The sequence below is a fragment of the Tachyglossus aculeatus genome, chromosome 9 (genome assembly GCF_015852505.1).
Source record: "Tachyglossus aculeatus isolate mTacAcu1 chromosome 9, mTacAcu1.pri, whole genome shotgun sequence".
In the NCBI taxonomy this organism is placed as follows: domain Eukaryota; kingdom Metazoa; phylum Chordata; class Mammalia; order Monotremata; family Tachyglossidae; genus Tachyglossus; species Tachyglossus aculeatus.
This window is the reverse complement of record NC_052074.1, coordinates 27,408,722-27,432,868: the sequence shown is the minus strand read 5'-3', so window position 1 is coordinate 27,432,868 and position 24,147 is coordinate 27,408,722. Positions and strand designations below refer to the sequence as shown.

At 39.5% G+C, this 24,147-nt stretch overlaps 1 protein-coding gene across 3 annotated transcripts in view; it reads left to right on the top strand.

Moving 5' to 3' along the window:
• SUPT3H (SPT3 homolog, SAGA and STAGA complex component) overlaps positions 1 to 24,147 on the top strand; it is a 415,169-nt gene that overhangs the window by 44,366 nt on the left and 346,656 nt on the right. For 2 of the 3 annotated variants that reach the window (XM_038750984.1, XM_038750985.1), the window contains one exon: positions 11,531 to 11,634. In XM_038750984.1, coding sequence (XP_038606912.1) covers positions 11,531 to 11,634 — 104 coding nt within the window. Of the gene's footprint in view, positions 1 to 5,880; positions 6,024 to 11,530; positions 11,635 to 24,147 lie in introns of all 3 variants that reach the window. The other variant, XM_038750983.1, reaches the window with a different exon arrangement.

The following is a 24,147-nucleotide window of genomic DNA, read 5'->3' as shown; positions in this document are numbered from 1 at the left end:
CAACAATATGGCAGGCTGCATTGCTCACGCATTGGGCTTTTTGTCACAGTCACACACGTGGATAGGATCTATCAGTAGTATGACCTTGGAAGTCGGAGGCCCTATATGTATTGAATAATACTTCATTTGGGTCTGATTTTCATCTGGCTTGACTTCTTAGCCATTAAACTAACTGTGGATTTTAGTTGTCTGGAAAACAGAAAGAAAAGTTGCCTTTCTGGCTGGAAATCTAGGGTAATTGACCTTTAATTTAACCCAGTTCTCTAAGGGAGGGCTTCCAAGGGTTTAGTCATTGTACCCAGAACTGCTCAGGGGTGCATTTCCCCACAATATCACCCTCCCTGATTCTCTCATGGAAGCAAGTGCTAGCCAGTGGGGTGTGTCCTAGAATTCTGGTTATACTCAATAAAAGCTACTTGAGGGTATTCCAGGCTGGCCAGATTTTTGGTTAGCCTTCTGGACAAAAGATGACCAGTTTAGCCATGGTGGTTCCTGGTTTTGGGGAACCTTCTCCCCACCCCCTCCGCATGTAGTTTCAGGCTACCTAAGACCAATCTGGACCCTTCATTAGTTCTGAAGTACTCACTGTGTCTCAGAACACCATGAGACTTCAAACTTCTAGGGTCTGAGCATTTCTGCTACTATACCCTACTGATTGAAAAACACTGGGTGTAGGATATTTATATTTTGCAATGGCCTAAAAATTTAGGAATGTTTCTGATAATGATTGTTCTGACCGGTGTTAATAATATATACATTGTGACCTTTAAATAATGCTAGTATAGAATGATAGTATAGGCTAGACTGAATTGCTTGAAGGGGATTATATGCTGATCATGGGATTTGAGTGTCCATTCTGTGAAATGTTGTACATCATTTTGGGAGTACCACAGGACAGTTTTGAGTAACCACGTTTTTGGTGATTGCACTTCCACTACCATCCATTTCTAATCCCTTCTGAGCTCTCAACCTATCAATCAGTAGTATTTATTAAGCGCTTACTGTGTGCGGGAACACTGTACTAAGCACTCTTGCCATCATGGAGCTCTCCTTGCTGCCAAGTCTTGTGTGCCTCCTGTACCCTTCCCAGTGTGAGTGTCTAAGCCTCCTGGCCAGTCTTGTGTTAAACCCCAGACCTTTAATGTACAGCTGCCATGCTCTGCATTGAGATTATTGCTTATTTGATCTTATTCATGAAAAGTAAATAAGCAGTTTGGGAAGAGGGCATGGAAAGTTCACTTATTTAATAGTGAAGTAGTATTTTTGGAAGAGTACTTGTACTATCGGTATGTACATACTATTTCTTTTTATTGATATTTATCATGTTGAGCGAATTCATTTCTTGTTATTGCAAATCTTCCCTAATTTTACTCAGTCAAGTCCAAAGCTGAGATCACTCCAACCATTTGTACCAAAGATATGTTGCTTTGCTAACCATTGGGTCTTTATAGAATCTAGTCCTCATAGTTGGTGAAGTGGAGAGCGAGCTGAAATGGGAAACTGCAGATAGGATGACAGAAGACATGTTCCAAGGGCTCAAAGCGAAATCTCAAATAATGTAGCACAGCCATGAACACTTGAGGGAAAGGAGTAGAGGGTAAAACAGCTTCATATAACACAAAACTTTTGGGGGGCTTCAAGGCCGAGCAATGAAAACTGCAGCAGGTAATGCGCGTTGCCAGTGATCCAGGGGAACCAGAAGTAGACTTTACATGCCTACGTGGTGGAAGGGATTGTTGGCAGGGCATGGCTAACCCACTGGGATTCCAGGAAAATTTCCATGGGCAGATGCCTGGGTGGGCCGTTCTGGGCCTCTCTGGTGGCCAGGGGGCTGAGTCAGCTCCTTACGGACTGCAGCTTGTAAGGAGCAGCCTGTTAGCAGCAGCTGGAAGTAGACATGTTCTCCTCAAACTGGTCTGTGCTCCCGAGTCTTTGTGCTGGAGGATTCCCGGTAAATCAGAACTGGACCAGACTCCATTTCCAGTCACATGATAATAATAATGATGGCATATGTTAACCGCTGACTAAGTGCAAAACACTGTTCTAAGCACTGGGGGGTGATACAAGGTGATCAGGTTGTCCCACATGGGGCTCACAGTCTTAATCCCCATTTTACAGATGAGGTAACTGAGGCTCAGAGAAGTTAAGTGACTTGCCCATGGTCACACAGCAGACATGGCGGAGCTGGGATTAGAACCCATGACCTCTGACATCCAAGCCCGTGCTCTTTCCACTGAGCCACTCTGCTTCCCTTATCATCCACATTCAACTCAAGTAAGAAGCAACGTGGCCTAGTGGATACAGCACGGCACCGAGAGTCAAAAAGACGTGGATTCTAATCCCTGCTCTGCTGCTTGTCTGTTATGCGGCCTCGGACAAGTCACTTCACTTCTCTGGGCCTCAGTTAACTCATCTGTAAAATGGGGATTGAGACTGTGAGCCCCATGTGGGACAGGGACTGTGTCCAACCTGATTTGCTGGTGTCCACCCCAGCTCTTAGTACAGTGTATAGCCCAGGGAAAGTGCTTAACATATGCCACAGTTATTATTATTCCTGTAATGTCATTTCTGAACCCAAAGAGTAGATGATGTAGATAAGTAAGGCAAATAATGTAGAGTCTCCCATTGGGAATGATGGATGAGCCTCAGTCCTGAGACATCAGAACTGAGAACCCATCTGAGGAATCAAAGTACTTGTGGCTCATGCAGAGATCAGTCAAGCCCTGGTATTTATTGGGTGCCTGCTATGTGCACAGTACTGTGCTAAGCATTTGGGGAGAGTACCACAGAGTTGGCAGATACATTCCACAACAAACTTTGAGTCTAGAGGGGGAGACAGACATTAAAGTAAATTATTAGTATGTACATAAGTTCTGGTGAGGAGAGGGTGGGGTGACTATCAAGTGCTTAAAGGGTACAGGTCCAAGGCGGGACAGAAGGGAGAGGGAGTAGGGGAGATGAAGTCCTGGTCAGGGGAGACCTTTTGGTGGAGGTGATATTTTTAATAAGACTTTTTGAAGTGGTGAGAGTGGTGGTCTGTCAGAAATGAAGGGGGAAGGAATTCCAGGCTAAGGGAGAACATGGGCAAGTAGTTAGCCGCTAGACTGTGAGCTCGCTGTTGGGTAGGGACCATCTCTTTATGTTGCCAACTTGTACTTCCCAAGCGCTTAGTACAGTGCTCTGCACACAGTAAGCGCTCAATAAATATTGATTGAATGAATGAATCGAGGTTCATTGAGCCGGTTGTGAGAGGAGCAGAGGATGCAGTCTGGGAGGTAGTAAATCAAGGAGGTGGGGTAGTGGGGAATGAGCTAATTGAGTGCTTCAGAGCCAATGGTAAGGAGGTTTTTTTTTTGTTTTTGTTTTTGATGCAGAGCTGGATGGGCCACCCCTGGAGGTTCTTGAGCAGTGGGGAGACGTGAAGTAAAAGTTATGTTAGAAAAATGATCCGGGGAGCAGCGTGGAGTATGAGCTAAAGTGAGGAGAGGCAGGGAGGTCAGCGAGGAGGCTGATGCCATAACTGAGTCGGGATGAGATAAGTGCTAGCTTGGGTCAGCATATACAGCATAGGGCATCTGCATCGTGAAGTGTGTGTTTGGTTTTGCCCACATTAGCCAGCTGAAGGCGGACTGGCAATTAGACCGTAGCTCTCCTGGCTCCTAGAACAGTGCTCTTTCCATTGGACCAGCAGTAAAGCTACTTCATATGTACCAATTGTTTTAAGTATTATAATTTTGTTTAAATATGTCATGCCAAAGTGGGCATTTGGAATTATTTGGCAGTTGTTTTTACTACACAACAGGACATGTGAAGGGCCTGAAATGTTCTTAGCTTTCCAGTGTTCAAAAAAATGTCAGTCAATCATATTTGAGCACTTATTGGGTACAAAGCAGTGTACTAAGCAGTTGGGAGAGTACAGTATAGCCGACACATTCCGCCCCTCACAATAAGCTTATAGTCTAGAGGGAACATCTACAAATCAACAAACCCTAGCAGATGATGCTTGTTTTAATTCAGAATTATACCATGGTATAATTTTCTTTCTACTTTCTCTCTATTTCACTGACTTTAAAGAGGCATGGTCTAGTGGATGGAGCATGGGCCTGGGAGACAGACCTGGGTTCTGCCACTCGTCCATCTACTGTGTGATCTTGGGTAAGCTGCTTAACTTCTCTGTGCCACAGTTATCTCATCTGTAAAATGGGGTTTGACTGTGAACCCCATGTGGGACATGGACTGTGTCCAACCTGACTAGCTAGTATCTATCTCAGAGCTTAGTTTTCATGCCTGTGAGTGCTAAAATAACACCAGAACAAAAAATTCCTCCTTAAATTCTTGCATTGTTGTATATGATACAGTGGGTTGATTATAGCAAGAGTGGGTTGAAGAGTCTAGAGAAGCTGCGTGGCTCAGTGGAAAGAGCACGGGCTTTGGAGTCAGAGTTCATGGGATCAAATCCTGGCTCCGCCAATTGTCCGCTGTGTGATTTTGGGCAAGTCACTTCACTTCTCTGGGCCTCAGTTACCTCAGACGAGTTACCTCATCTGTAAAATGGGGATTAAGACTGTGAGCCCCCCATGGGACAACCTGATCACCTTATATCCTCCCCAGCACTTAGAACAGTTCTTTGCACATAGTAAGTGCTTAAAAAATGCCATCATTATTATTATTTGTGGACATTTAGAATCGGAATTGGTCTATCAAATTAATCTCCTTCAGTGATTCATCATCTCAAATTAATCTCCTTCAGTGATTCATCATCTTTACCGTTTCAGGGTACAAAGAACGACATGTGAAAACATCACTTCATGATAAATGGGCAGATTGATCATTTGTGTAAACTCACAGGGCTTCATAGTGCACTGACAGTACTATAATAGAGTCCTAGTTCTTGGAGATTGTGTAAATCACTCTGTGATCACTTGCTACTCATTAGACGTAGAGAAGCAGTATGGGTTAGTGGAAAGAGCACTTGCTTGGGAGTCAGAAGATGTGGGTTCTAATCCCGGCTCTGCCACTTGTCTGCTATGTGACTTTGGGCAAGCCACTTAACTTCTCTGGGCCTCAGTTACCTCATCTGTAAAATGGGGCTTAAGACCGTGAGCCCCATGTGGGACAACGATTACCTTGTAACTACCCCAGTTCTTGGCACATAGTAAGTGCTTAACAAATACTATTATTACTATTATTGTTACCAGCCAATCTATGGTATTTATTGCATACTAGCAGTATGCAGAATATTGTACTAAGTACTTGGGCAAGTACCAAAGTTCTGGTAGACAAGATCCCAGCGCTCATGGAACTTACAATATAGACAGGATGTAGACATTAAAATAAATTACAGATTGGGGAAATGGGAGCGTGTAAGGATATGTACACAAGTACTGCAGAGCTGGCAGTGAATTTCAAGTACTTAAAAGATAAAGATCCAAGTGCACAGATAACACAGGAGGGGAAATGAAGGCCAAGTCAGGGAAGATCTCTTGGAGAAGATGTGATATTGGAAGGATTTTGAAAGTGGAGAGTGGTGGTCTGTCAGGAAGCGGTAGGGAGTTCCATGACAGAGGCAGGAAGTGGACCAGGGGTCAGTGGTGAGATGTTAATTTACATTCTAAAACAAATAATGTCTAGCTGGAACTATAGCTGTATAGAAAGTTCAGTTTATTCTGATTTTATGAAAGGATTTTTTCAGTCTAAATTAGAAATTTTGCACTTATATTTTCATTGGAAGTGTTGCTTGCTTTTTCCATTCCCTTTTTTTAATTGAATGTGAATGCCAGATTTTCTTCAGAGGAAAAGCATTTGTAAATGTTAGAGGTAAAAATGTATTCATAATTATTGTTAAATAGTGTTAATCCAAACTTATCTTATTCTTTCTAGGGTTGGTTTTTAAACTAGGCATGTTGAAATAATCTGCAATCCAATCTGCACATCTGAATTCGTTTTACAGAATATGGCAAACAGCTGCATTTCAATTCAAAGCTAGAACAACTGCAGTACATTAACCCATTGAGAAGATTACAGTAGGTTTTCAGTTCTCTGTTAACTGAATTTATTGGAGACAATTGACTTGAGTGCTTCTGCTTTTGACTGACATTTTTTTCAGTGTCCGGAAGAAAGGAAATCGAGCATTCAAATGTTAGGACTTTGATGTGTAAAGAAGTTTATTATATAAATCATCAAACAGAATGCGGGCCAGAAAAATAATTCTCTTAAAGCATCTGATGAGCTATTGGTTCATTGTGTCAAGAAAATCTTGTACAGCTGTTTGATTTGTAAATTCAGTCATTTGGTGGACAAAAAGACAGTGGTTTTAAGTAGTATTGGATACCCCTTCCAGCTTTCAGCCCTGACAAAACACATGCATTAGAAATTGCAAAAAAAGCTGCAATTCTAAATCCTGGTCAGTCAGTGGTATATCCTGAGTTCAGCGTATACAGTGTTCAGCGTATTGTACTAAGCACCCGGGAGAGAAGTACGATAGAATAAGGAGACACCGTCCCAGTTCTTCAAGAGCTCAAGAAACCTTTTCAAACAGAGGCTTTAAGATAATGTGAGCAGATTTATAAAAGTAATAAAAAGATGACCATAGTAGAATGTTCAAGATAGCATCATTCGATCGTAATTATTGAACCCTTTCTGGGTGCAGAGTAATAATAATGGTGGCATTTGTTAAGCGCTTACTATGTGCAAAGCACTGTTCTAAGAACTGGGGAGGATACAAGGTGATCAGGTTGTCCCACATGGGGCTCACAGTGTTTATTCCCATTTTACAGATGAGGTAACTGGGGCACAGAGAAGTTAAGTGACTTGCCCAAGGTCACACAGCTGACACACGTCAGAGATGGGATTTGAACCCACGATCTCTGGCTCCCAAGCCTGTGCTCTTTCCACTGAGCCATGCTGCTTCTCAGAGTACTGTACTAAGCATCTGGTAGAGTGCAATTTGAGAGTTGGCAGATACCTTTCCTGTCCAAAACAACCATGCAAATATTTCCAGAAAAAAAGATATCCCAATGGAAAGTCTGTTCATCTGAGTTCAAACAAGGGCAATACTTGCAAGAGAGTGGCGGTGGTCATTGGGTTAGCAGTGGGAAAATTAAACTGAAATTTTCAGCCTTGAGGTTTCTTCCTTAATCCTTATTCCATGACCCATCCCTAATTTCAAATGGGAGAATAGAGAGGAAAATACCCTGCTTCTTGAGAAATCCAGATCAGATTTTACCTCTTATTATGGCCTAATTCTTTAGAATAATATTTTCCCAAATCCTGCATCCATCTGGACAGCCCTGCTTGCTGATGGGAAGGGTAGATTATTATTATTATTTTAATTTATGCTCACTGAGATATAAGCCGCAGAAGAGGGTTAATTCTCTATTATCCCCACAGTTTAAGTGCAAAGACTTGGAATAAAATGTTAATGATAGTAGCCCCTCAAATATGAAATAACTGGTCTTCACTTAATGGTATGTTTGCAAACTTTTATAAGACCACTATTCTATAGACTTCATTGTGCAGCATTTCAATATGTGACCATTAGGAGGAAGAGATCAGCACAGTGGATCTTGTCTTGTGAAATATAATAATAATAATGGCATTTATTAGGCACTTACTATGTGCAATGCACTGTTCTAAGCGCTGGGGAGGTTACAGGGTGATCAAGTTGTCCCACAGGGGGCTCACAGTCTTAATCCCCATTTTACAGATGAGGTAACTGAGGCCCAGGGAAGTGAAGTGGCTTGCCCAAAGTCACACAGCTGACAAGTGGTGGAGCTGGGATTTGAACACATGACCTCTGACTCAAAAGCCCGTGCTCTTTCCACTGTGCATTTATGGGGCAAGAAAATGTTTGAAGAAAATGTATAAATGAATTACCTGGTGTCTCACCTTACAGTTAATCCTTTTTGCCTTTGCATGAATCGTGACTCAAGTGCTTATGGGAATGTGCCTCATTTGAGATTTTGGTGTACAGTGTTGCTTTTATGGATTTTCATTTATTTGCATTTAGACAAATGATGTGTGTATGTTTGCATATTTGTGTCGCATGTATTATGGCTACATGGCAAACAAAATGCTAAGATTTGTTTACTAACCAGGGCTTTGTCATAATATAGTGGGAAGCAAGATTTTTGGTTTTGTTTTTGTAACATTTCTAGTTCACTCAGTTCTGCCAAAATGCTTGCTCTCTACGTATTTTGGTGAGTTTGACGGCAGAATAAGGAAAGCTTTCTGACATCGCACATCTGTGTGAATACAGCATGATGTTGTGTTGGAAGAAATGATTGTGTATGTGCCCTTAGTGCCATACACAGGGTAAGTACCACAATATGGGTTTTCCTAAACCTGGGGTTCAACAAGAATCCAACCCCCAACTTTGCAAAACTGATTTAGTTATAAATGTACAATAGAAAACAATTCTTTTGGGTTTTGCTGCCATTTTATCCATTTTGCTGCTTGTTGATTTAATTCTTAACAATATCTGCTAATTACTATAGGAAAATATATACTTGGCTTTATATTTTACATGTAGTCATTCTTTCTAAACTTGAGTTCTTGAGGAACCTTATCACACTTGGTTAACTCCCATTTTACATGGGGAACCTGAAGCACGGAGACGTTAAGTGACTTGCCTAAGGTCTCACAGCAGGCTTGTGGCAGAGGCAGGATTAGAACTCAGCTCTCCCAGGCCTTTGCTTATTCCACTAAACCATGCTGCATTTCAACACTTGCACGCTTTCCCGTGTTGCGTGAATGCATGCGTCTGTTTCTTGTCACCACGGAAACCTCGAGGCTGTGGTCCCTCTCCCTTATTCCAAGCTAATATGCCCTTTCTTGGGTCTTTCTAACAACCATGCCTTCTTTAAGTACAAAAGTCCGCACCTCATCGCCTCTCCCTTCTTGAACATTCTTGTTCCCACCCTCCTCTTTCTCTTTCAGCTACCTTTAACCTCTCACTGTCAAGCAAAACTCAAGTTTTTCCCATACAGAAAAACCACACTGTTCACTCTAGCGCACAGTCTCATGACCGCACGGCACCTTCCTGCTTCAGTCAGTCAAAAATATTTCTTGGGCATCTGCCTAGTGCAGTGGGCTATAGTAAGCGTATGTGAGAGTACAGTGACATTAGCAGACATGATCCTTCCCCTCAAGGGGATTCAGTATGGTGATTGAAAGGGAACTGGGAGTTAAGGAAAATTCCAGGGCTTCAGAGTTGAGGAGGATGGTGGTAATAATAATAATGATGGTATTTGTTAAGCGCTTACTATGTGCAAAGCACTGTTCTAAGCACTGGGGGGATACAAGGTGATCAGGTTGTCCCACGTGGGGCTCACAGTCTTAATCCCCATTTTACAGATGAGGTAACTGAGACCCAGAGAAGTTAAGTGACTTGCCCAAAGTCACACAGCTGGCAATTGGCGGAGCCAGGATTTGAACCCATGACCTCTGACTCCAAAGCCCGGGCTCTTTCCCTTGAGCCATGCTGCTTCTCTGGTATCGTCAAATGTGATGGGAATGTGAAATGGAGGAGAGGATTATGGGGGAAGATGAGGAATTCAGTTTGGGTTCTGTTGAGCTTAAGGTGCCGGTGGGATAGCCATGTCGAGAAGTCCCGGAGGAAGGAAAGGCAGACTGACTATATCCCCTGCATTCAGGACTCCGTCAATTCTCTCGACTCATGGCAATTTGGTTTTTTGCCGTCCATTCTCCTGAGAGTGGACTCAAAATTGCCAGTGATGTTGTCTTAGGTACGTCTAATTGCCTCTACTCTCTTTTAATCCTTTATTTATGCAACCCCCAAATTCACCTCACCAGCCCTGTCAGCAAGGAACACCATCTCCTCCTCAGCTCTACCAAACCAGCCCCTTCACAGATCTCTTAAAAAGACATTTCTTCTAGGAGGTGTTTTGTAATTCCCTGATCATTTTATCCCATAATAATCCTTCACACTCATATGTGTATATATGTATTTGGAGTTTCTTAGCTCCTCAAGGGCAGTGGCTATGTCTTATTTTGTACGTTCCCAAGTACCTAGTACAATACTTTGTATTCTCTAAACATGTAAATGACAATGATCAATACATTCTACATGCTTCCTATGTGTCAAGTGGATATGTCTTATTTTGTACATTCCCAAGTACCTAGTACAATACTTCGTATTCTCTAAACACTTAAATGACAATGATAAACACATTCTACATGCTTCCTATGTTTAAATATAGTTTGATGTTTAATTTATGTAAAAACATAATCACAAAACTTGCAGTTGTGTGGGACCTGATGTGTGTAAGGTCTTATATGGAAGAGCAAGCTCATAATCTTAATACATACTTCTTATAATTAATATTTCTACTACCAAAGGTTTTTATGAAGCAACATGGCCTCATGGATAGAGGCTGGGCAACAGAAGGGCCTGGGTTTTAATGCTGGTTCAACCACTTGTCTGCTGTGACCTTGGGCACATCACTTCACTTCTCTGTATCTGTTACCTCATCTGTAAAATGGGGATTAAGACAGTGAGCCCCATGTGGGATAGGGACTGGGTCCAACCTGGTTTGCTAGTATCTACTCCAGTGCTTAGTACAGTGCCTGGCACCAAGTAATCACCTAACAAATTACACTATAATTATTATAATGTAATAATAATAATATGAGGATGTTTTAAGTGACGTTTCTCTAGCGTTGAACAAATTAAGTTGATGTGTGAAAGGCGGGGAAAAGCTGACTTCTGTGTGTCTTGTTTCTTTTTAGGTAGTAACATGTCTGTAGTGTCTTATTTCATTATATTCTTCACTAGGGAAAATGAGACTAATCTAGAAATTTTAGTAATCATGCAGTATATAATGCTAATATTTGAAGAGCTGAAAAAGTTAAATGAAGCGATAAAAGGAACAGATCCTTTTTATAATACCTGACATTTTTAATTTATTCAATTTATTAAAAGGTGAATGGCTTCAAAGGTGAGAAAAGTCTCTTAAAAAACAAAGATTGAAAGTCTCAGTAGTGTTGGCTTTAGCCAGTTTTCAAAATGGTCCATTATGTGGAATGCCATATTTTTTAGTGATAAGAATAATTTAATAATGAATCTTTAAAGAAATTGCCAATATATACTGTTGGCTGATCATATTTTCAGTAGGTAAAGATTGTAGGTTTAATGCAAATTAAATTCTGTTTCATGTCAAAAGATTTTCATAGGTAAATTTTTTTAAATTTCAACTCTTGTTCAGACTAGTTATGTCCGTTTTTCTCATGCAAAACAAATATTGAAATATTTATCATCTAAAATGTTAGAACATCATGCTAGTAAATGTTAGAAAATTGTTTTTTTTCCAATTTGTATAACTAATGATTTTTGTGATAGAGGAAAAAGACGGTTATCCCAGGGAACGTAGCACTAGGCAAGATGTTTAAAACCACACTTGAATTCATTCAGTTATATTTATTGAGCACTTACTGTTTGCAAAACACTATGCTAAACACTTGGGAACACACTTAATGTATTTTGCAAATTTTATTTTTTTCTTTCGTTCAGATGAATAGTACTGCAGCAAGTCCAATGTCAACTGTACCCACTTCAAGTAGTGGAAGACCATCAGGGAAATCAGCAAGCTTTGTTCCTGAACTGCAGAGCATGATGTAAGTATTCACTCCTCTTAACATTAAGGTACTTATTTTTAAATATCTTTCCAAAACTTAACTGAAGAAATCTAGTAACTATGAACTACCGAATTTACGTATACAGGTAATTGGTAAACTGATTTAAATATATGGTTTGCTTTTAAAAAAGATGACAAGCTTTACCTCAAAGAAATAAAGTGTTTCCAGTGTCCATGCTTAATTATTTGAACAAATACATGAAACTGTACTATTTTGGCCTAGAATATCCTCCCTCTTCATTTCTTCATATCCCCACCTTCAAAGCCTTTTTGGAGGCATATCTCTTCCAAGAGGCCTTCCTTAAGCTCTCATTTCCTTTTCTCCCACCCAGTTCTGGGGCACCTTGATTTTTCTCTCTTTACCCACCCCACCAAGCCCCACAGCACTTATTTACATATCTGTAATTTATTTATTTTTGTTAATGTCTGTTTTTTCCCCTCTAGACTGTAAGCTCATTGTGTCTGTTTTGGTGTTATATGTACTTTCCCCAAGCACTTAACCCAGTGCTCTACATAGCATGATCAATATAGTCCATATAGTGTTCAGTTATTATGGTTGGTTGATATCAGCTCTATTAGTATGTCTAGACCAGTATATTTTGTATTTTCCTCTAAAGGGTTATAATGATTTTAAAACGATGATTTTTTAAAAAAATCTGTGTTGTAATAAGACTGGAAACTAAAATATCTGTGTGGGTGGGAGATACAAGATAGGGGATGGTAAACTGTCTTCAAAATATGTGGATTCCTTTGTTACCTTAAAAATGAATTTGAAAAAAGTTGTCAAGTTGTTGGGAAATGCACGGAGTTTATAGTTCTTGTATTCCTGGAAGGGTTTTTTTTGCTAGTAGTATTGCGTTTATGAAGAATCAATAAAGAAAACAGCCCCCCAAATACTTAACTAAATCAATCATTAAAAACTAATTGAAAAAAAATCCCTCCTATTGCTGGATATGTAGTACAGTCCTTGCTTATAATAAACAGTTTACAAATACCACTATTATTATAATATGCCTCTGAATTTCAAGTATTCTCAATTTGAAAGCTTTTGGAATATTTTTAGCAATCATTGAAAAAGTGGTCGGAGCCATCATAGATGAAAACTAAAGATATGAATTCCGGGAGGGCGTCTTCTGCACCAGGGCTTCTATTCTTAATACTAAAATACTTCAAGAATATTATTGGAAAAAATACAAAAACACATAGTCCATTTAAAAGACTTTAAACAGATTTCTGAGAAGCAGTGTGGTCTAGGGGATAGAGCATGGGCTTGGGATTCGGAAGAACTTAGACAGTACTCCCAACTTCTCCATCTTTCTGCTGTGTGACTTTGGTCAAGTCACTTAATTTCTCTGTGCCTGTTACCTCATCTGTGAAATAGGGACTAAGACTGTGTACCCCAAGTGGGACAGGGACTGTTTCCAACTTGATTTGCTTGCATCTACCCCGGCACTTAGTACAGTACTTGGCACATAGTAAGTGCTTAAATACCTCAATTAGATTGTTAGCACACATCATCCTCATAGAAGTTTGGTTTTCTCTTTTGGGAAATTTGGGAAATTTCATCAAATTATAACTTTATGCTACAAGTCTTTAGGACTTTTTTTCTAATCCTCCAAACATTTGGGAATAATTTTAGTAATTGAATAATTCTGTCCTGGAACAGAGTATTGGACCTTCTAGAATTTTATGGGGAAACAAAGTTCACTCTTGCTGTTTGGGGAATAATGGCAATACAAAGAGCTGCTGAAGGCTGTGGAAAGAGAGCTGTCTTTGGTGTGCCAAACTCAAAGATACATAATTATTTTATATTGTAATTTGTGTCTTTTTTTGTAAAGGATAAAGGAATTCCCAAGAGAAACCCAAATGTTTTCAATGGCTTCTGGACCTCTTTGTTTCTATTAGATTCATAAGTAAAACATGCCTCTTTTAATAAATATCAAAATTACCATGACAGTTTGTGTTTGAATATTTGGGTAATAGGAATTAAATGGACTGAAAATTGTTATATGAGGATCTTTTTGTTTCGGTCATTTAAATGACTAATAAGATGTTTGGAAAAATAGTTATTTGGCTTGACTTAGCGGCGTGTACAAATTGTACTTGTTTTTTTTCTTTCTTCTTTCCTCTCTTTGGGATCTTCCTAGAATGTGCTCATAGAGTGTCATTATGCCCTCTAATTCTTTTAAAGGAAGTGCTTTCAGCAGAATTTGGTTAGGACTTTCAGGTTTGGGATCCTAGAGTGCCAGAGGGCAAAGTGGAACCATAGTCTACTTTTCTTAATTAGTTTATATTTGCAGCTCTCCTCCTGTAAGAGAGATGATTGGGATAAATGAAGCCCATTTAAAAAAATCAGAACCGATGATGGAAATCCCGTAACCGTAGTAAAGGTATGCGGGTTTACTTTTAATGAGTGTTTTTAAGGTTTTAGACATTTTAAATGCTTTTGATTGAAGACCCTCGTTGAGTGTGCTTACTCCGTTCGGCTTAGTGGTTTTAGTCTTAAGAATTTAAAATATTATTTGTGGCCATTTTAAAATTTTAATGATTGATGTACTGTGGAGCAGTTTGTGAAGTGAAACAATTCCATCCTCCTTTGAACTTGGTTTCCTTGATCATGGTCAATGGGATATAACTTCCTATTTACCATCCCAACTGGTTGAAGTGGGTGGATATTTGGAAGCTCTGTGTTAAAGGAAAGAAGGTGCGGCTGTTGCAAGGCTGCTGTTTTTCTAGTTTGTGTTCAGGGTCTGTTTGGTGCCAGTTTGGAGGACTGATAGTATGTATTTTTTCATTATATCCCCCTTTTTCCTCATTAAAAGCTTTAAGCCTATCCCTACTATTGTCATTTGGAAAGTTATTTTTGGCGCTATGCTTGGAAGAAATGGGCATTTTCCTTCTGTTTCAGACCTAATTGAGTTGCCACTTTTACTAGTTTTTCAATTCAGTATAGTCTGATGTTAATGTTTTTCACCCCCCGACCACCCCCACCCACGCGTTTCCCCCCTCCTCCCCCAACCCCAGTCTCAGATGCAAGAATAAGGACAGAGTGAATCCCATGTCAGTTTGTAAGAAGATGAATATTTTATTTGTGGAAGAAAATAATTATCGAGTTATTAAAGAGGGATCAATGCCAAGAGTGGACCGTAGGTTGAAAAATGACTGTTTCTTTTGGCATTGATAAAACTGCCACTCTTTTGGGTTTTGACATAAAATACAATTTTATTCACAGGCTCCACAGTGAAGAAGTTAAGAATTCTCCCTTGAAGTTATAATAGAAGGTTATTCAAGAAATGGGAAGGGAAGAGTATATTATTGGAAAAGCTGGAACATTTTTATAATCTTTCAAACAAGCTTGTTCACACACTAGTGAAGAGTGTTTATGTCTCATCAGAAATGTTGACTAGCTGGCAAAAAAGTAATACTGAGGAATTATGCCTTTTGGGGAGAATGGAACGTTTGGGGAAAATCGAGCATTGAAGTCTGTACTGCAGGAGTGCTTAAACTGAAAAACCATTTTGCAATCCCCTCGAAGTATTGTGGTCCCTTTAGAATTAGAGGAATGGTAGGAATGGCATGCACTTAACTTTGGTAGAGTCTTGTGATGATGACTATCACAAACATTTTGAAAATAAGGTAGGGGGAAGACATTAATTGTTCAGTTTTTTTAAAGGAAAATGATAAGGGCCCAGATAATTCAGATCAGGCTTTTGGGTTGGCAGACTAGGTCCCTCAAATCTGTAAGGTACCATTTATTGTGTTCGAGCAGAGCTGTGCTAAATAGTGCTTGATTAGGACTGAAAAAGTAAAACATCTATTCAGAAGCCTAATCTCCAATCTGTAAGTAATTTACTTATTGGAAGAATTTTTACCTTATCCTTAAAAAAGTTAAAGGAAGCCCAAAGGTTTTCTGAGTTAGCCTAGTAGCTTGGCTGATGGCTAATATAGTATGGTTCAGAACTGTTACAATTTCTTTGAGTTCAAGAATTCTTCATAGAGCTCTACATTGTTTTTCTACATCTTTTGATCATTTGTGCAGTTACTTAGGGCCTTGGAGGCAAGATGCTGGGTTAATTATTTGACCTGCATATCTCCAGGAGCCTAGACTCCACTCAGAATAGGTGCTTAAAAATAATTTTTGTTGATGAAAAGAACACTGACTACTTCTTTAGGGCTCTGGGCTGTGAGTATCAGTTATATGAAAGTTATGCATCCTTTGCTGCATTTAAGGGCTGTAGGTATAAAGCTTGGTCACAAATTGAGTAACTGTTTTCTGGGTAGGAGGTTTCACTCTTAAAAAATGGTTAGCTGTGGCATAATGTTTGGACTAACTGAAATTCATGCTACTTTGCTTTGGAAGAAAATTGTGTATAGATAAATGTTTTTAAAGTAGAGTTAGAAAGGAGTATTAAAGACAATTCCTTGGTTTTAGAATCACGCATAAGCCGGAGTAGCACACCAAGCTGCTGAAGGCCACACACAAACACATATGTAAAAGATATTGCAGTATAATTTAATGTGGACACGCATAGCTTTTATTATTTTCAGGGGCTTGCAGCTTTTGGATATTTGATCTCGTAAACATTAAAACTAATTTACCACTATATTACATTTTACTTCTGACCCAAACATCCGCTATTTTCATCTGCTTCTACTGAGTTGAATTTTTTTGAGCTTTTAGATGTCATTGTTGATAGGTACCTCTGGACAAGGCTACTATTCCGTTTTTGGGTTTGTGTTATATGATTTAAGGTGGAGGCTAAATCCTAACTATTCATGAACCCCAGATTTGTTACCCTGTGCTTTAAAGCTGCATTTCAACTTGTACTTGTAACTTGTACTTCCTAAGCGCATACAGTGCTCTGCACACAGTAAGCGCTCAATAAGTACGATTGAATGAATGAATTTGTGTATATATAAACTCATTTTTGCTGGAACTCATTCTTTCACAAGGAGTTTCGGCTAGATCGTGGTGATAGAATTAGCAAATGTTCTGACAAGGTATGTTTGAATCAGCATGATGTGGTGTCAGAAGAAACAGTTATGGCTGAGCACACGACATTGGACATGGGGAGTAGGTGTCAGAGCACACGTTCCTTAATTTGGGTCTGCAAGAATGCAAACCTTACTGCACAGAACTGGGTATATATTTAACAAATTTCAGGAAACTCCCAATTTCATAGCCCCAGAATACCTGGTTTATACAGTTGTCCCGATGCTGCTTTTTTTACAATATAAATTAATGTTTTAAAAGATGTTAGCATTAATATTTTGACTGCTAGACATACATAATGATCCCTACATTAAGCTAAACTTAAAATACAATAAAATAAAGTAAATATTTTGACTTGACTCCCTCCAAATCTTTGACAAATCACACAAATCCAAGTAGTTCTCTGCCCTCTGTCTTTAAATCCTCTTAGGCTGAAATTTAGGATTTTCAGTGGCTAGTAAATTAAGGTCCTCCAATGTTGAATTAGATGTGTTTGAAAAAAAGCTTAATTTATATCTGACCATGTGCATGTGCTGAGGATTTCTACAGTGGCAAGGAGCAGATGATGAAACTCATAAATTGATGCATGTTTGCCAACATGTGATGCTGAAGGGGGTATATTTTAATATCAATGCCTAGTTTGAGCTAGACCTTTCAAGCTTTCTGTGCTTTGGATTTTGTTTTTATGAAATTAGGGTACCACTTAGTTCTTATGGTATTATGTGGCCTTTTCCCACACTTCATTTCCAGCTTTGTTCTTACTCCGCTTTCTCTCCAAATTTTTTCCCTTTCCCTCTTAGCTTTACCTGCTTACTCTGCGTAGGTAACTTCCAAGTCATTATATTCTCAACCTCAATATTTATCAAGACTGGTAAATAGCATAGTCTTGTTTAAGTTAATGGAAAAACATAATACCCTGCTATATTTTTCTGATTGTTATATATTTTATTGACTTTAGTTCTTCAAATTATGATTTTTAGGAATTAAAATTAATCGACTAGCGTTTTTTTTTTTAAATTAGTAGACATTTGTTTCTTCAGTTGTCATTCCTGACACATTTTCTTTTCTGTCATTGAATGATTACTTTTTACTTGGTGTAGGGTATTGTCAGATTTAATGATATTTCACCTTTTGCCAAGACAGAAACTCCTGACCATTGGTTTTGTCATGTAGTCAACACTTGTCTTTCTACTTAACCTTGATCTTCTCCCGCTACAGTCCAGCTTGCAACCTTCACTCCTCTTACATCAACCTGCTTACTATGCCTCAAACTTGTCTCTCTCACTGTGGCCCTTTTCTCAGGTCCTCCCTCCTGCCTGGAATTCCCTCCCTCCATATCGGTCCCCATTCCCTGAGATGAGATCTGTCTCATCTCCCACTCCCTTCTGCGTCGCCCTGACATGCTCCCTTTGTTCTTCCCCACTCCCAGCCCCACAGGACTTATGTACATACATCATTTTCTTTGTACTGATGTCTATCTCCCCACCCCCGAGACTGTGAGCTCCTTATGGAGAGGGAATGTCACTGTTTATTATTGTATTGTACTTTCCCAAGTGCTTAGTACAGTGCTCTGTACACAGTAAGCGCTCAGTAAATACAATTGAATGTCAGGCCACCTCTCTCCCTATCTTTTAAGCTTTACTAAATCATATCTCATACAAGAAGCCTTCCCTGACAAACCTCATTTCCCTGCCTTATACTCCCTCCCTTCTGTGGGAAGCAGTGTGGCTCAGTGGAAAGAGCCTGGGCTTTGGAGTCGGAGGTCAGGGTTTCAAATCCCGGCTCTGCCAATTGTCAGCTGTGTGACTTTGGGCAAGTCACTTAACTTCTCTGTGCCTTAGTTACCTCATCTGTAAAATCGGGATGAAGACTGTGAGCCCCCCATGGGACAACCTGATCACCTTGTAACTTCCCCAGTGCTTAGAACAGTGCTTTGCAGATAGCGCTTAATAAATGCCATCATTATTATTATTATTATTCATTGTCACCGAGGCCCTTTGGTACCTCACCTCTACAGCATTTATGCATATATCCTTATACCTGATTGCTTCCATTACCAGTGATTTGTATAAATTTTTGTCTCCCCCACTATATTTTAAGCTGCTCAAGAGCAGGAATCCTTTCTACCACCTCTGTTGTATTTTCTCAAGCACTTAGTACAGTGCTCTTTAAAAAGAAAACACTCAAAAGACACCATTGATTGCTTTTTTTCCTTATATATATATGGTTTGTTACTCATTGTGTTGTGGGTACTATAACTTGTCAAAAGTTTATTTCATCTTGAATGTACTGTATTTGTCTTTGTGAAAGCTACTAAATATTTTCCTTGCTTTTCAGTGTAATGGGGATAATCTACTATCACAAAGAATTGCTAAGTGTTTTCTGAGTGAGACTGAGGGTATATTACCATTCTCCTTCCCTTGACTCCTCTGCAAAGTTAGAGAACTTCAGAACAGGGTAAAGGACAGATTCCAAGTAGTTGTCTCGTCTCATTAGTATCTAGCTGGAAAATCTAATTTTTATGTATGGGTTCATAGTGAAAAGTCAACAACATATCGTTTGTTTCAACCTTTCTACTCATACTCAACTTTTTTAACTGTATTCTTCAGCCTCTTCTTAAGAAATACAGAGGCCTACTGTTTATTGAAAATCTACACTCTGGATTTTCAACTTTAGGCTAAGTTTTTATTGGAGGACCCTAGGCGATTATCCATAAAGAACTTGCATTCTAGACTGGAGTTTTGATAAGTTGGCTGATTTAAAATCCTATGCAGCAGAGTGTGATTAAATTTTGGTAATTTGGAGGAAAGTCTGCAATTCACAGATGACCATTTTAAAGTAATCCAGTTAGAAGTTATGTTACAACAAGATTGCAGTGGCACTTGGTCAAGGGAAGGTGCTAGAAAAGTATGTACATGCATAATTTTGAATGACTGCTTATCTAAAATACTGGGAAAATATCAGTTGAAAATGGCATATTATTTGAGCTGATTTTTTCATATTGATTACATTTGGGGGAAAAAAGTAAGTTTAAAGAATTATGGGGGCAGTGTTTGTATTGGAATTTTCCTTCAAAATGGCAGCCTGAACTGCTTTGTTTCTGCTCTTGTTCTCATTTGGTGTCCTAGTATTGCAAACTGTTTCTGGTCTGTGCTTCTCCTGCCTAGTGTCCAGTGGGATTGTCCCTATCCCCATAGGGGCTTTTGTGCTCGCAACATGCTGCAGAGTCTCTTTCTGTCAGCCATATTCAGTGTTTGTGTGCGCTATCATAACAGCATTTGATCCTCATCTTAGTGGCTCATGTGTATGATTAATGTTACTGACATGGGACTCTCTCTGCCCCACTAGTCCCCCAGATCAGAGGTCTCCTCATTTTCAAAGCCCTTCTACAATCCCATCTATTCACAGAACCTATCCTGGATAATTCACAACACCCTAATCTGTTACGCCAAACACCCCAAGTGCCCATATAATTGATTCCTACCCTTACCACACGTGTCCATATTGCCAGCATCATTTACATCTTAAATAGTATTTATTATTTACTCACTGAGGGTTAAGCCCCAAACCTACTCACTTGGGAAAAACACAAAAGAGAGGCATCATCACTGCCATTCAAGTATTTATAATGTAATGTAGTCTTAAAGGTATCGTGTATTATATATTCCTTTGTACATTCAGTTCAATTATTTATCTCTTTTGATCCAAAAATACAATTCCTGCTCTGTCTGTGTTCTTCCTCCTGTTCCATTTATAAACTAGCTTTGTCTGCCTCCATTAGACTGTAAACTTCTTGAGGGTGGGGAATGACATCTGTCTTCTTTTTCATTCTCCAGAATGCTTAGATCAGTGACTGGCACTCAGCAGGCACTCAGTACATTTTGTTGATTGAGTGGAATCTCACTGGTAGCTATTGCTAGCTAGATCTAGATCCAGTATTCTCCTGGATTGTCTAATGACTATTGTTAAGCAAGGGCTGCCAGGATTAAATTGATTTTTTGATCATATGTAATGGGACACAGCAAACATAATTTTTGCTGCAGGTTCTATATGAGATGTTCAGAAAAGAATAACAATTCCACAGTGTTTGGAGATCTCCAACCAGAGTATCTGACAGTTTAAGCAGGCTAGACTATCATTAGCCCCATCATTAAAGAGTGTGCAATTATTGTGTGCGCAGAAAACTTTCTAGGTGCTTGGGAACTTGCAATTAGGGGTTTAAAAACAAGGTTCCTAACCCTTATTCAGTGGCAACCATTGACTAAGTTTGGCAACCTGAGAAGTTTATCAAGGTCCATGGGCTCCTTTACAATAATATTGTTGTCAGTCAAAATCATAAGAGCTGGACATGGCCCTTTCCCTGTCACACATGGGCAGCGATTAGGCCTGGCAGTAATCAATCACTTGTAGTTACTGAGCGTTTTCTGTGTACAGAGCACTGTATTAAGCACTTGGGAGAATACAGTATATCAGGGTTGGTAGACCTTGTTCATCATAGGCAATGAAATACCTGGAAGTTGATCCATTTTCCAGCAAATTTCCAATTCAACAGACTGAGTATTGTAGGAAATACTTAATCTTACACTAGTAGATGTGTCGTAAAGGACGTGTACAAAAAAGTCGATGATTCTCAATTGCTTTACAGAATCAGCAAAACAAAATGGACCAATAATTGGCTGACAGTGCTCTTTATCAGCCTGTACCCAGGAAGCTTTATTGAGAAACAAGGCTCTCCACTGGTGATAGGGTGGATGCTATCATTTAGTGTTCTGTGTATTGTCCGATGATACGCGTCTTAGAGTTAAAAAATCCAGTCAAGAAGGCCAGCATGTCTTTGGAAGGCTGATGTGGATGGAATCGATATGACACTGAAATTCAGATGAAACTTAAGGACTGGAGAGTAATTGTCCAACGTTCTGTGAAGTTATGAGACATGGAACTTATCACAGGCATCTCAAGGGGTATCCACCCCACCCGTGAATAGAGTAGGGATTTCGGAGGCTTTACATATTTAAACCCAATATCTGCCCTCCTGCCCCCAAATCATTATTTAAGAATTACAGTTAAATCCCACCCAAGTCCCCAGCACTTCATTAACAAAAAATTAAGCCTTCGGTAGCATTTTCAATGCCAAAATGGACTTAACTTGATATACGAATCCATCCTAATTCTCCCACATTCTTTGTAAGATAATTTAGCACATTTGTGTGTGATGAACAATTAATATCTCTGCTGTCATCACCAGAATTAATGTATATTTTGAAATGTGATCTCTGAAAGGTTTGCGTCTGTTTAAAATGTCATTTTTCATTTTTAGGGGATAGGGGTTCCTTCCCCCACAACCCTATTCAGAGTGGCGTTTCCTAGGGTAACTGGCAGCTGGAATAGGTTTTTGTTTATCTCTTGTTGGAAATAATATTCTCTCTTCTCTAAACTGTCCTCTCCTCAAAACCAAAATTAGCATAGTTTTAGAATTTTGAATTAGTCCTGGATTTCGATACCCAAAGCGAAACAAGGTTGTCTTAATTTTATGTATATTAAAAAACATAACTCTTAGTGTCCATTTACCCATTTATGTTATTTGAAAACACCAGAAAGGAGTGAGATTTTTGAAGAAACATTTGCCAGCCAGCTACTGTTCATACAAAAGTGAAGATGAAAAATTATGGAACTTAAATCCAATTTTACCTTGGTACCAACTTGAGACCATAGTTTTGGAGTTTCAGACTAATCCTGGAGTTCGATAGTCAAAGTGAAGTGTGGATGTCTTGACTTTATGTATGTAAACCCATAACTGAGTGTCTATTTACCCATTTGTATCACTTGAAAGCACCAGAAAGGAGTGATTTTTTCGAAGAAATATTTTCTGTGCAAATACAATTTGCACAATTGAAAATGAGAAGTTATGGAACATAACTACATTTTCCCCTTGGTATTGTCTTGTGAGTGGAAGGTGGAGGCCATGCTCTAATTTGGGCAACTTTGAAGCATGGAAAGTAGGCTGTCCCTCCTCTTGGTGCTGGGCAACTGAGGCTCTTCTCCCCCTTGCCTAGTTAGCTGGGGCCAGTCAGGAAAATTTTATGGACTCTTTGGTATCCCAATGGAAGAGACTGTGGCTGCTATAAAGCCATCTGCCTTCAATCTCACCCCAAGTTTGCTGACATGCTCAAAATGAAAAGTAGGCACGTTTGGATCTCTATTCAGTTCAATTTAAATAATCTAATTATTTCTCTTCTCTCCCTCCAATTACATAATTATTAATGTTTCAGCATTCAGTGAACATCTTCAAAAATAGCGGTTAGTGAACCGACTTTGGAAAATACTATGGGGGTCACTCTACTACTAGGAAGATTCTAGCCATAGGCCTTTTGGACTGATATGGAATCAAAAGATCCTTTTGATCCTTTTCCCCTAGTGGAAAGACCAAGTCCTGGAAGTGAGAAGACCTGGGTTCTAATCAAAGTTCTGATGCTTGTCTGGTCTATGACCTTGAGCAAGTCACTTCACTCCTCTCTGCCTCCGTTTCCTCAACTCTAAAGTAAGGGTTAGTTACTTGTTCCCCCTACTTCTTAAGCTGTAAGACCCTTGTGGGACAGGGACCATGTCCAGCCTGATTAACTTGTTCTACTCCAGTGTTCAGAACAATGCTTGATATATACTAAGACTTAACAAATACCATAATAATAATAGCAATAACAGTAACAGTAATGATCACCAAAAGAGTAATGCGTGTTTGTGTGCTAGGTTCATCCTTGTTTAGGCTATGGTTGTTTCAAGCAGTCATGCTTTAGAATGAAAGAAGGGCTCCGGAAGCTGGTGCCAAAATATGGTTCCGGTCCTTTGAGACCTTCTTTGAGTTCAGAGAGGGAAACAGCATTATCAAAAGCTCTTATATCCATCACACCCCCAAAGAAGAAATGCAAGGGAGTGTAAATCGCTTTTCTGAATAAGCCTGAGGAAGATTGACAGATTTAACACACATGCAAGGAGCTTTGTCAGTAATGCCACTGAATTTTGGTACCTAGGCCTCACTAACAGTAGCCAATGATTCAAGAATAATTAAAAGTTAAAGAAAAGGGGATCAAAGGGGAGGAGTGTCCTCTGGGCGACTGACAGAGTGTCAGTGCTTTGACTCTAATTGTGCCCTCCTAAGTACAGTACTCTGCACTGGTCAATCAGTGATATTTATTGAACACTTACTGTGTACAGAGCAGTATTCTAAGTGCTTGGAGAGTACAGTGCAACAGAGTTGGTAGAAACGTTCTCTGTCCACAGCGAGCTTACAGTCTAGAGGGGGAGACAGGCATTAATGTAAATATTATGGTTTGAATCAGGTAAAGATTCTTGTTCTTTGGAATATTTTCCATGTGTTAAAGAAAAGTGGTGTTAAACTCTGTAGTTAGGAACCAGTTCTCTTGCTCTGTTGTACTTTCCCAAATGTTTATAGTACAGGGTGCTTCCTAGAATACATGGGGTTACTACTGCTGCTACTGTTACATC